Source organism: Sturnus vulgaris, chromosome 10 (assembly GCF_052056855.1).
Source record: "Sturnus vulgaris isolate bStuVul1 chromosome 10, bStuVul1.hap1, whole genome shotgun sequence".
Lineage (NCBI taxonomy): Eukaryota > Metazoa > Chordata > Aves > Passeriformes > Sturnidae > Sturnus > Sturnus vulgaris.
In genome coordinates, this window is record NC_142252.1 from 9777687 (window position 1) to 9790823 (window position 13137).

The 13137-nt window shown below is 37.2% G+C and overlaps 1 protein-coding gene across 1 annotated transcript in view; it reads left to right on the top strand.

The window, feature by feature from the left end:
* Nucleotides 1-13137, top strand: part of COL4A3 (collagen type IV alpha 3 chain) — a 58997-nt gene that overhangs the window by 40398 nt on the left and 5462 nt on the right. The window contains exons 34-50 of the mRNA XM_088170916.1: nt 21-110; nt 686-820; nt 1554-1652; nt 2722-2811; nt 3176-3315; nt 4314-4440; nt 4711-4791; nt 5381-5479; nt 6509-6559; nt 7511-7696; nt 8259-8389; nt 8802-8874; nt 10153-10224; nt 10346-10465; nt 11255-11353; nt 11940-12152; nt 12785-12962. Coding sequence (XP_088027042.1) covers nt 21-110; nt 686-820; nt 1554-1652; nt 2722-2811; nt 3176-3315; nt 4314-4440; nt 4711-4791; nt 5381-5479; nt 6509-6559; nt 7511-7696; nt 8259-8389; nt 8802-8874; nt 10153-10224; nt 10346-10465; nt 11255-11353; nt 11940-12152; nt 12785-12962 — 1984 coding nt within the window. The remainder of the gene's footprint in view (nt 1-20; nt 111-685; nt 821-1553; nt 1653-2721; nt 2812-3175; nt 3316-4313; nt 4441-4710; nt 4792-5380; nt 5480-6508; nt 6560-7510; nt 7697-8258; nt 8390-8801; nt 8875-10152; nt 10225-10345; nt 10466-11254; nt 11354-11939; nt 12153-12784; nt 12963-13137) is intronic.

Here is a 13137-nt window from a genome sequence, read left to right on the forward strand (position 1 = left end):
CTTTTGCTTCAATTCCACAGGTGCAAGGGGAGATCCAGGTGTAATGGGACTGTTAGGAATTCCTGGACCCCCTGGCATGGCTGGAATACCAGGCAGCCCAGGAATCAGAGGCAAGTGACCACTGTATCTGCCTTCATTATTACTTAGAATACAGGAATTTTAATGCTCAAGTTAGTCTTGTGAGCCACTCTTGTGTGTATTATCCCTCCTGAATACAGATGTTTTACTGGAATTTCTATGAGTCTTGGTAAATCTCTCTTCTGTATATGTGCAGTCTGCAGACTGAATAACATCATCAGATTTTTCAGCCGTTTTGACTTGCCACCATTTATTTTTCTTGGTTTTTTTTTTAAGTGGCTGGTGATTTACTGAATAAAGAGCAGAGAGCCTTTTTGCTGGGTGTTTTTTTCCATGCTGTGTGGATACCATTATTGTATTTATTTAACAGACACAAAATTATATGTTTATTCACTATTAGAAATAATTTCCATCTCTTGCCATAATCAGTACTTGTATGTGTTTTATTGATGAGTGGAGCAGTTAAGAAGCTAGTTTAAGTTGTTAGTGTGGAATGTATATTTACATATGTAAATTACAATTGCTCTTGAAGATTGGCATTATCTGGTTTCCTTTATTATATCATCTGTCAAGTCTCTTCAGAAAATTTCACTCTGTTTTCTTGCAGGTTCTCCTGGCTTCCCAGGAATAAAGGGAAGAAAAGGGTTTCTTGGAGAAAAAGGTGAACCAGGTGATAAAGGTTTTCCTGGACCATCTGAGACCTTGGTTGGTATTGGGGACAAAGGAGAACGAGGTTTAAAAGGTACACATTCATTGTTCTGTCATTAAAACTAGTCAGGGTTGTCATCTGTTTTGCAGTTCCAGTGAACTCTAAAATAGGAATAAACTGACTCTATTGCTGAGAGTACTTGCATGGTTTTGAAATAATTATTGCTCAACATTAGAACTGCCTTCTTATTTATGGGATAGTTGGATATTACATTGAGTTGAATATTCAGTTCAATTTCAACAGTCCTAATTCCTTTAAAAAACTTTTATTTTAATGCTAAATAATATATCAGTAGAATATATCAGGAAGCTTCTGTACATGTATGCTATTAATTCATATTTTTACACACTTAGTATCCTATGAGCACAGAAATGGCTACACTTACATGCTGCATTGCAAAGACATTAAATCTGCTCAGAAATACTTTCTGAAGAAAGTATTCCTGAAGAATACTTTGTTCTAGAAGAACTTTGCAATATTAATATGGACTCTCTGTATGAGCTGTACATGCTTAACTAATACTATCTGGCTTTTTGTATCCATGTTTTCCTATGAAACCTTTCAGGAGCTTCCTGTTGTCTGCACATGAAAAGTACAGAAGGTGTTAGAGCTGAGCTTGTGTTTTGCTTATGTGTGTTCAGAATGAAAATCCTATGCTCTACTTCTGTTTCATTAGCTCAAAGAGTTATCAAATTTTAACCTTTGTGTAAAATTTATATACTAAGATGTTGTTTCGTAATATTTTTTAAATGAAACTTCATTTTAGGAGTTCAAGGCCAAATGGGTGTAAGGGGAGACAAAGGAGATGTTGGTGTGCAAGGTCCCCCAGGTGTTGATGGGTCTGAAGGAATGCCTGGTCTACCAGGTATGGAATATGAATATTGAAAATTACTGTGCCATGTGGACAGGGAGGTACTGCTGCTCCAATGCACACCACTCCAGAAGCAGCACTACATTCTCTCTATTAACTCTCAGCTTTCCTGAGAATTCTGAAACTGAGCAATTTCGAAAGCTGCTGTTTGAAAGTCACAGCAGCTGACACCAAATGATTCTTTGTTTTCTTTCAAGTATAAACATTGTTTATGACAAATAGAAAATAATGTTAAATCCTAAATAACAATAAGGTTTAAAAGCTGATGAAACCAATGAATAAGAAAATTAATATTTCTAAAAAGTAAAAATAAGTTTCATTTGCAATATAATTTAAAAATTAATTCTAAAATATTACAATTTTGAACAAAAAATATTTTAGGATTTTTTTTTAATTTCAGATTAATTGTATTTCCCTTTTCAAAACCTACATACTTGACTTATATTTCAAAAGTTAGCAGATTGCCAATGAAAAGCAGGTTTAAAAATGTCAGGCACTGGCACGCTGGAATTTAGGAGGACTGTTCAGAGAACATTCTAGATGCATCTGGATCTTTTAGTCATTAAACTGAGTGCTAATTAAGCTAAATTAATCTCCAGATAAGTAGTGAGTGGGGGGGAAATTGCTTAGATCACACTCAGGAGCTTTTTATTATGTACTAGTCATGAGAAATCTATAATGAGTAAGTGATAATGTGATTGTTCCATGCACAGAAACTAAACTGAACTGCAGTTCAAGCAATGAAAGAGAGTCCAGTGCATAAATACAAATTCATGATCTTGATCAAATTCAGCTAAAATATATTGCAGTGGCTGCCCCAAGTGCTGTGGTCACAACCTTAATGTTGATATATAAGGTATTTGTTATTTGCTTGACTTTCTGAAAGCAATAATGATAATTTTATCTTTATCTGGGGCAATAGGCTCCATGTTGATTATCTATAAAATAGTAAAACACCAAGAGAAGGTGTGTGGTAGAGGATTTTGTATCCATGGCAGCTCTAACATCCAGCCAGTGTCTAAAGCAAATGTATGAAGATGACATTTATTTCTTCATCTTGCAGGAGCCAAAGGATTTATGGGTCTTCCAGGGATTCCTGGAGGACAAGGATTCCCAGGTGCACTCGGAGACCAAGGGAACATGGGAATTCCAGGTCATTTTCTCTCAAGACATATTACAAATTCATAGAGCTTTATAGAAGCACTTGCACAGGTCTGAGCTGTTACTGTCAGCACACCACACAATACTTAGTCTGGGATTTATTCTTTAGTATCCATAGACTTATCTTCACCCCAGCATTCGCTTGACTTGCCGAATGCAGTTCTCTCTCTCTATCTAAATTCTTTAATTTATCTATTGTTACATGTAAGAACCTCTTTTTAGAAATAAAATCACAGTTTAAATTACTTTAATGAAGAATTAATATCTCTGTATATGAGCAATAGCTCACAAAACACGAGGTGTGAAATGCAATTATGATCCTTTTAAGAATGGTATTGGTATTGGTATTTTTCCAGGTCCAAAAGGCCAGAAAGGATCTCCAGGCTTTCCAGGACCATCAGGGGACCCTGGTCCACCAGGCTATGGTGGCTTTCCAGGTGACAAAGGAGATCCTGGGTACCCATCTGCTGGGCCTCCAGGAGAACCTGGTCCAAAGGTATAAAGGCAATAGAAAAATTTTCCTGTTAGGCAGAGCCTTTGATTATAGAAACAGAGCAACAACATGTAAGCAAGAGCTGCAGAATTTGCAGAAATAGATGATTTGTTAGTGGTAAGAAATTCGAAAATTCTATTGTGTCATTACTCAGGAGAAATTTATTTCATTATATTTCACTTTTTTGTGCAAGAATTTCTTATTTAATAAAGATGAAATATCTTGAAGTAACTTTCTGTAAAAGTTCCTAATTCATTAAGGACAAGGATATTAAAAAGTACATCAAAACCTCATTTTAGCAAATGCAAAAGCTTTGTACTCTAAACTTGTACTGTTTGATTTTGATAGTCTGGTAATATCCTTGCACAAGTTTTTTTTTCTTAGTAATATGTATTACACTCAGTATATGTCATGTTTGGTCATATATATATAATGCTAAGAAAAAAAGCAGTATTTTTAAGTAAGATCAGTTGGATAGTTTAACTCCACATGTTCTGGTTGTTGAATAACTGGAAATCTTTTTACCTATGAGATCATCTGAAATGTGTGGCTGAGGTTGTAAATTCCACTATAAATCCTGTAATCTGTCTAAATTATTTGTTTATTCTCAGTATGAGCTGGGTAGCCCCAATGAGATTGCTGTCAAAAACGTTATTAGGAATTCCAAGAAAAAAAAATGCATTTCAGTATTTTGTATAGCTGCATCTTACCTAAGGAATGGATGTTTGGATCAAAAGAAGAGCTGGTAGAATAAAATTGAAGGGAAATTTGTGCCAGGGAAAATATCTAAAAACAACTTGGTTTGTAAAGGTTAAAAATAGATCTTAGCTATGTCTAAAAGATCAGTAGTGTTATGAGAAGAGCTCGTATTTAGTCTGCTTTGGTTTTTGTCTGAAAATCTTAATGAAACATGATTACATGTACTTGATCTTTAAAATTGCATGTGATTTTTCTGTTCCTCACTGTGATTCTTTACCTGTGTGCATGCAACTGTTTCCCAGGGAGATCCAGGTCCCCCAGGAGTTTTTGGCAGCAAAGGAGAGAAGGGCTCCGAGGGTCATCCAGGACTTAAAGGAGTACCAGGACCACGTGGGGCCAGAGGGGAAACTGGGGGTGCAGGAATCCCAGGTATGGGGTACTTTTGGAGGGATGATAAGCTGGTGACATGCTTGTAGAAGAAGATAATTCCTCCAACTGCACAGGGAGCCTGGGGGTGGCACACTGATTTATTCTGACTGCTCTAAACCTCAACAGCTGCTTTGTGGTCAGGAGAGCCAGGCCAGCTTGTGTCACTTGGAGAACTTTTGCAGCTGGCCAAAGCAGAAACAACAGCAAAGCTCTTAAACTGAGTCTGGATCTAGGGGTGATTCCCCTCTGGCAAACTCCTTCTTCTTACAGGGAAGTGTGGACCCCCTGGAGATATTGGTGATAAAGCATCCCAGGGCCGCCCAGGACAGCAGGGAGTCCCAGGCCCTCCTGGTATGGTATATAGCATCTCTCCTAAATCACTGCCCTGGATTTGGGATTTCATTTCAGTTTGAGGCTTTCTTTACCTTTAAACAGCCCCTTTTCAATGTTATCAGTTCAGCTGAGGCAAAAAGTTTTGATTTTGTTTCATTACTGGAAAGCTTTTTGCCCCTTTTTATTTATAAGTACATATCCAAGGATCTCAAGATGCGATGCCCACACATTACAAGACAATAATAAATTAAGATATAAGTAATTGAAAAGAAGAAAATTAACTGGAGTAGAAAGAGACAGAGTTGCAGTTTTCTGCTAAAGCAACAGAACTAAAACAGAATTAAAAACATACCTCAGGGGCAGCGTGTATATGTAGCAGCAGAGAGGCATGCATTGAAGGTTATATTATGTCTGTGAAAATAGTGGGGGTGTTAAATCCACTGAAGTTCAGTGAGCTCAATACAAGCTATATGCTGTTCTATACCAACACAGCTACCTCTATCTTTGAAATAGCTGAGCTAATTAAATTTTAATATAGGGGAGTCAAATCTTCTCACTGCAAAATTACAGAAGTGAAAATTATATTGTGGTCCATTGTAATTCACAGGTGCTGTTGGAGTCCCTGGAAAACATGGACTTGTTGGTGAAAGGGGTACTCAGGGTCGGGATGGTATGCCTGGTCCCCCAGGAGTAAAGGGAGAACCAGGTAACACCCGGGAAATATTTTCCTTCTACTTTACAATTGTTTTTTTTTTCTGTAATTATAGTGACAAGGATTATTTGGGAAGGATTACTAAGGAGCTTCTGTGGAGTCAAAGCTAAGTTTATAAGTAGAAGGTTATACGTGTTTTTCTGTAAAATTTTTGTACATGCTGTCAACAACCCAAGTGCTTTATAAATGCTCTATTCTACATGTGTTGTAATGTTGCCTAAAAATGTTCATGTCTGCAAGAGTCAAAGTACTGTTGTTAACTGTTCTTATGGGTTTAACCTCAAAGAGAGTAAAAGAACCAAAGTCCTTTCAAAGGCATCTTCTGTCTTACATGAATATAAAATAAAAGGAATTACAGTGTTTTCCTGCATGAATAGAGAAAGCTGCCATGACCTAAGCCTTGGTTTGTGAAACTTTTTATTTAAAAGTCACTCCTGATGTTATCAATGTTCAGATAGATTTAGTCCTACACTGAATTCTGGCAGAATTTTACACTGAAAGTATTTCTTTGCATGTTAGTATCAAGAAGATACTGAGAGGACATTCTTAGTATTTAGAAAGCTTTTCGTGTTAACTTTGAAGTAATCACTGTAAACGTATTTTCTTTTGTAGGTATTTATATTTATTTTTCTATTTGTCTTAATAACTAAACTAAATGCATGTTTTTTTCTCTGAAAAGGAAGAAAAAGCTTCTTTTCGTAGAGTGTATCTCAAATAAGATTGACCAATAAGAGTCAATATAAACATATATAAATATAAATATAAATATAAATATAAATATAAATATAAATATAAATATAAATATAAATATAAATATAAATATAAATATAAATAAAAGTTAACATTTTAATTTGTGTTTTTGTATAGAAGAAATGGAAATAATACATTTCATTTTGCATACAACTAAACTCTACCTTTCGATTCAGTGATTTCTGAAAAAAAAATTGTGAAATATTAGGAGACTGTGATGTTTTCTAAAAATTATTTTGGACTGTGAGTGTAATGTTACCTAATATTTTACAGGACCCCCAGGGAGAGGGATCCCTGGTGTTCCAGGTATTCCTGGACGTAGAGGTGAGTTGTCTTTTCAAAAAACAACAGTTTAATTTTTAAATCCCAGAACCATCATCAAGTCCCTTCCTGTTTTCCAGTGCTTGAAATGGCACTGAGAGTGTCAGAGGAAATGAAGAATAATTCTGTGCTTTTGATTAATGGTTTGGTCCTATATATTAAATGTCAAGAGTTGGTGCTTGTAAAGTTTAGATTGTAGTAAAAGGGAAATAGAGAAGCTGACTTCTGTGGTCTTGTGAAAGTGGCATACACATTCAAGAGCTTTTAAAATTTCATTGCAATATATAATTTGATTAACAGAGTATGCTTTTATGAAAACAAGATCTTTCTGGATAATAAGCATACTTTGAGAAAGCTGCAGTGGTTGCATTTTAATTTTGTTCATCTTCCTTTTTATATTGACAAACAGAAGGGACTTCCCATTTTTTAGGTTTTACATTGTATTTCTAGTGCTGGTAGAAATTCCATTGATTTGCTTCACTTTAAAAAAGTAAAATTAAAGCACTCCAAGATCAACTTCAGAGCAATATCCTTTTGGAATAGTCTCTTATTTTGTTGCATTCATATTGATGCTTCCATCTGGGATTTAGTTTAAAAGGATTTGTTAGTTCTAATGAAAAAAGAAGCATTTCTTCTACTTATTCATCAATGAATATTCCCTTCTGTGGTCTGTTTATCCTCCTCTCAAGTTTATTCCTTGGGATGAGCAATCTCTGAAGTGGAGTGGGGTTTTTTTAATTTGTGGGAGGTTTTTTTAATTTAAAAAAGTGGTGTGTACTTTGCTGTGAGTCCTGTCACAACTATTTTGCTTTAGGTTAGCTAAGTTTAGACTTCTCAGTACTAAAAACAAGGGCTGAATTCCACCTTTGCCATATAGGAAACACAAATTCGGAGTTGTCACATCACCTCACTGTCTTGACAGCCTTCCCCATATGTAATATTCACACTCTGCAGGAGTCAAAGGAGACATGGGACTGCCTGGTTTTCCTGGGCCTCCAGGTGTGAAAGGTCATCAGGGAGATCAAGGACCCATTGGACCTCCTGGCTTAGTGGGGTTACCTGGATTTCAAGGCACCACAGGCATGGCAATCACTGGCCAGAAAGGGAACAGAGGTGTTCCTGGTGCACATGGAAGACCAGGTGTGTTGTTGGAACTTCTTCTTTGTCTGAAAGGATGTACTGATAATTGAAAGTAGAAGTCAGCCTATCCAGAATTCAAGGATGAAAGGGATATTTCCCCAAGAGAGTTTCATAATTAAACAGGTCCCTTTAGCAGTTAATGCAATATTACCATTGCAAACAACATGATCTATGCAGTGGCATTTAAATTAAAATAACTCTAAGCTTTCAAGTCCACCTAATTGCATTATTTTGCTTTCCTCCCATGTGGTCGGTAGGGCAGCTGAGATCCAGCTTTAACAAAGTGAGATAGCATGAATGGCAGTTAGGGACATGGTTTAGTGAGGACAGGCAGTGTTATAAACTTGTATTAAAAGAATACTGTAAGTTTTGGTCTTTGATTAAATTAGCAAGCTGGGAAAAACTTGGTTTCTTTTTTTAAGTATATGTATTTCCTTGGAAATCACTGAGGTGCTAAACATGACTGTCATTATGGAGCCACTGACTGTTGCACTGTGTTGTGTGTAATCTATGTGAAAAGCTGTTGGCAGGAGTCTTCACTTACTCTGATGTTTCTGTATAGGTGCTCCTGGTTTTCCAGGCCTTCCTGGTCTTTCCACTCTCAGCATGAAAGGAAGCAAAGGTGTCCGAGGGGCAGATGGAATACCAGGGCCAAGGGGCCCAGCCGGTGACATTGGCCCTCCTGGTCCCAAAGTCAGTGAAAGGGGAATATTGCTTCTTTACTGCATTGATAGTCTGCTCTTACCATGAAAATTAAAATACCCTCTAAAATTTCAAAACAAGCAACAAACCCAAACAAACATCCCCTCCAACCCATTTTCACAAAAACACCTTGTAATAGAGGAAATACCAAAATATATATGAGAAGCAGGTTTTATGGACTTTTATGGTTTTTTTAATTCTTGTTATGTCATTTCCTTGGCTGTTTTGTATTACAGGATAATATGAACAATAATATGGCTATTTCTAACATGCTTAGAAGTGGAGCAGATAGTTCTAGTTGCACCATATTCTGTGAACATAATGCTTTGAATATTCTGAACAAAACTGTATTTCATTGTATGAAGATGCTGCTTCTGTTTATTACTGATGTCATGTTTTGCAGGGAATAGAAGGTCGATCAGGCTATCCTGGTGCTAGAGGGCACCCTGGATTTCTTGGATTCCCTGGTGTAAAAGGTATTCATATATTTATTATGTACACTCCTGTGCCAAATACAATAATTTATATGTTGAGTTATAATAGTTTTTGTGTATGTGGGATTCTAGAGACATGCGGTTTTGCCATGAAAATCAGGGTGTAAGTCAGGTCTAAAAATGAAAGCATTCACTAAGAGTTTTCACTGAGGTTCGTGCTCTGGTGGGTCCAAACTTACTTTCAGGTGAGGAAAGGCTGACACATCAACAGACTTCATTTCAGGCAGGTTCAAAACAAGTTTGTGAGTGATGAGCTGTAAGGACTTTGGCACTGAGTCTGCCAATTGGAAATGTCCCCCCACTGCTAGAAAATGTGACTTTCTGACAACCTACAACCTCTTAGCTACAGAACTCAGGAGCATTTAATCATAATTACAGCACTGAGTCCTCTTTGCTGTAAGAATAGTTCCAATTATAATCTCATTTACAGATTATCAGCAGATGAATTGTTAAATGTATTGGCTTCATTAATTTCATATTCTTGAGGGTAAGTTTAATCAGTAGCTGGCTAAAAATCCTTTAAATTTAGACAATTCTCTAGTGATTTAAATATGATGTAGGCATGCATTCTCCAGTATTCTCATTTTTTCAATTGCGTGATTTAGTCACACAGGATTGTCATTACCTGTTTAACCTACCTGTCAGTGATCCATGCTAACTATTGTGCATTTTAAATTTGTTCTAATTGGCAATGTCACCACACAGACAGTAATCTTACTTTCTTAAACAAAAAAACTCTCACGTATGTCAAATCTCCCAACATGGCATTAAAAATACTTTTTAATTTTTTTTTTTGTTTCAAGCAGAACTGTGGAGCATAGTCTGAATGTAAGCTCATCAAAGCACTTATCAAATTCCTCATAAAAAATTCTACAACTCTCTTAAAGCCTTCAGCATAACTGACAATAGCGTTAAAGGGAGCTGAACTCCACATGAAGGCTGCAAATCCAGTGACAAAAACATGTAACATAGAAAGGACATAGTCTAAAGTAGAGAATTCAAACTAGGTTTATCGACTAACCTTCATATAGATAGGGATGACAGTATCATCTTATAAATTAAATGCACTTGTCCTCTAAATTACACAGTTGCAGCAAAGGTGGAGAAACTGCCTTTCACATTTCAAATGAGTCTATAGGCTGTATTTCCCTTTGGGAGCTTTGCATGGACTGTGCAGGACTCTTCAATAAGTCTCTGAAACTTGGACAGTTGTTCTGACATTTTAAACCAGACAGATGTATCTTCAATCTTCTCTTTTAGGAGAAAAGGGTAATCAAGGACCCCCAGGACCACAAGGTGCAGAAGGGCCAAGGGGACCAAAGGGCCAGCAAGGTAACCAACCCTTCTCCTTCCAATACCAGCTGATTTACGTTGATTTATTTGGTTTGTTCTGTAGTTTGTTTGCTTTCTCTTAACGTAAAGCAATAGATCTTCATTATATTTTTGCTGTTAGGCCCACCTGGAGTCTCTGGAAAAACATTCTCCATCCCAGGAAGCAAGGGTCCTCCAGGACTGCCAGGAATCCCAGGAACACCAGGTGATCAAGGAGTTCAAGGGATTCCTGGACTACAAGGTGATTTATGTTTTTACCTCTATGCATGTCTGTGTGCACTGCTTAGCAGAACGTTTTGGTTTGGTGGAAAAACTTCTGCATAGAAAATTGACATGTCTTTTAAAATACCTCACCATATTTAAAAATATCTCTTTGTATCTTGTTAACACCCTAACATTTATAACCTGTCCCATTCCATCTGCCCTCCACCCTTGCAGTGAGTCAGTGAGTACATCCCTCAATATAAGCCTAAGGCTTATGGTGGATGAAAACATTCCCCATTTTCATCCAACCAGAACCATGCTCAGGATGTTTGTCATTTGTGGGGAGGAGGGAATTACCACCTGGAATAGAAGTATTTGAGATGTGCTCCAGTGTGATTGTGTCTGTTCTAGTCTGGGGTGGGAAGAAAAGGACAGGCTGGCTTATCTCATTGGCACCGGAAGTGAAGCCTGCCACAGCTGGGAGGAATGGGGAAGGAAGGAGAAGGCAGGCTGATGTGGATATGCAGTGGGTATCTGGCCACCCTTCCCACTACCACAGCTTTGTACCCCAGAGAGGCAGCTCTTCAAGGAGACAGGCCTGCTGAAGTAATTTTTCTCCAGTGCATTCAATATTTCCTTGTCATCTTGCTGATAGGAAAGATGATGACACTTGCACTATAGATAGTCTGAAAACTTACTACGTTCATGCTTTTATCCTAACACAGATAGATTTATGTAAGGATTTTAACTTTATTCTTTACCAGTTATTAAAATCTATAACTACTGCCATATGCCTCTGGGGTTTTTTTTCTTGATTGCAATTTAGGACCTAAAGGAGTAAAAGGTCTACCAGGACGTTTTGGTCACCCAGGTCGTCCAGGATTGCCTGGTCCAAAAGGAGACAGGGGATTTCCAGGACAAAGAGGTACAGGAAAGAAGAATCTCTGTTTGACTGATACTAATGAATTTACAGATAAATTGTACCGCTGATTTCTGTAAATCCTTCCTCTTGCATGTATTGAGATTCTGTAATTTGCAGAACATTTACAGTAGCTTTAGGGACACATGTAAGCACATTCTTAGCTTTTAACAGATGTGTGTTCACAACTGAAATAATAATTTACAGAAATATACCTTGACTGCTCGTCTGTTATTAATCACATCTGTTTAATCACTTGAAATCCCTAGGTACCAGGGTGCCTTTTTATTACATCAAAATAGAACCAACTATTTTTATTTAGGCATCACTAAATGTTTTAACTTTAGGCTTTTTTTGGTAAAAATGGCTGTGGTTCTTTAAAATACCTCACTAGTCCATGAAGCTATGCAATGTAAAGCTGCCTGAGCTAGGTCTGAAGGAATTCCTACTTCTGCAACAAATACTACCAGTTTTTAATTTGTATGTTGTTATTGGTAATTTTTTTGTTAGTTTTCAAGCAGTTTCACTAATTTAAAAGAAAAGAAAATTCAAACAAAATTATAATACTTGCATATTTATTTCTCATCCACAGGACAACCTGGATTGATTGGCTTTCCAGGTCTGCAGGGGTTACCTGGATCACCAGGTACTATCATTGCTGGTCCAACAAGAAAAGGATTTATCTTTACCCGACATAGTCAAACAACAAAGATTCCTTCGTGCCCACGTGGGACATCCCAGATCTATGTTGGCTATTCACTGCTTTTTGTACAAGGAAATGAACGAGCACATGGACAAGATCTTGGTACTGTATTGGTAAAAGATTTCAGATTGTTTTCTTAGAGTCCAGTAATGATGTTGTCATGAAACCAAATTTACAGTAAGTGTCTGAAACATTGGTTTCAATAATCCATCTCCAGAGTGGTCTGGAGTCAATCCAGGAATCATGGTTTAAAAGACACCTTTCTTGCCTGCACTCATATATTCCCTTGTTGATATCCCTAGAGTTTTTTGATGAGGAATTCAGTTACTTATGGATAGATGTCTACTATAAACCTTCACAGCATTTGCACAGGATGTGAAGGAGAATCTTGTGGGTTTTGGAGCCTAAGTTGGATGCTTTAGGGTATGAACAATGTCACCAGAAACTTTTGTTTAAGCAGCTGAATCCCTGCCACTGTGTGCAGGACTGATAACATTCAAGAAGATTGTATTATTTTAACAGATTTTGTTCTTAGCCTTTGTTTATTATATAGGTATTTTTGTATAAACCAGAAGCATTTTGCTTTCAGATAATTTCACTGTACTGACACTTTCATAGTTACTAACTGTTTTAATTCTTCCTACATAGATTGGATGCCATCATGTGTCTCTTCTGGTCACTGCACTAAATTTAATCTCCTTTTTGTCACAAACCTCTCATCTTTTGTCTTTTAGGAACAGCTGGTAGCTGCTTGCAGAGGTTCAGCACCATGCCATTCTTGTTCTGTAGCCTCAATGACGTTTGTAGCTTCGCTTCTCGTAACGACTACTCCTACTGGCTGTCCACTGCAGTGGTGATGCCACCAGACATGGCACCCATTTCTGGCAGGGCACTAGAGCCCCAGATAAGCAGGTAAGAGAATAATAAGAATTTTAGCTCTTCTGCCCTGGAACCACAGAGACATCATAAAATATTAAGCAAGACCTGCTCGTCTCAGCCAGTACAAGCACTGACTTCAACAGCCTGGTTTTTGATTATTCACCTAAGTATGTCAAATATTCAGTGATACTCTCAAGAAAAGTTAGAA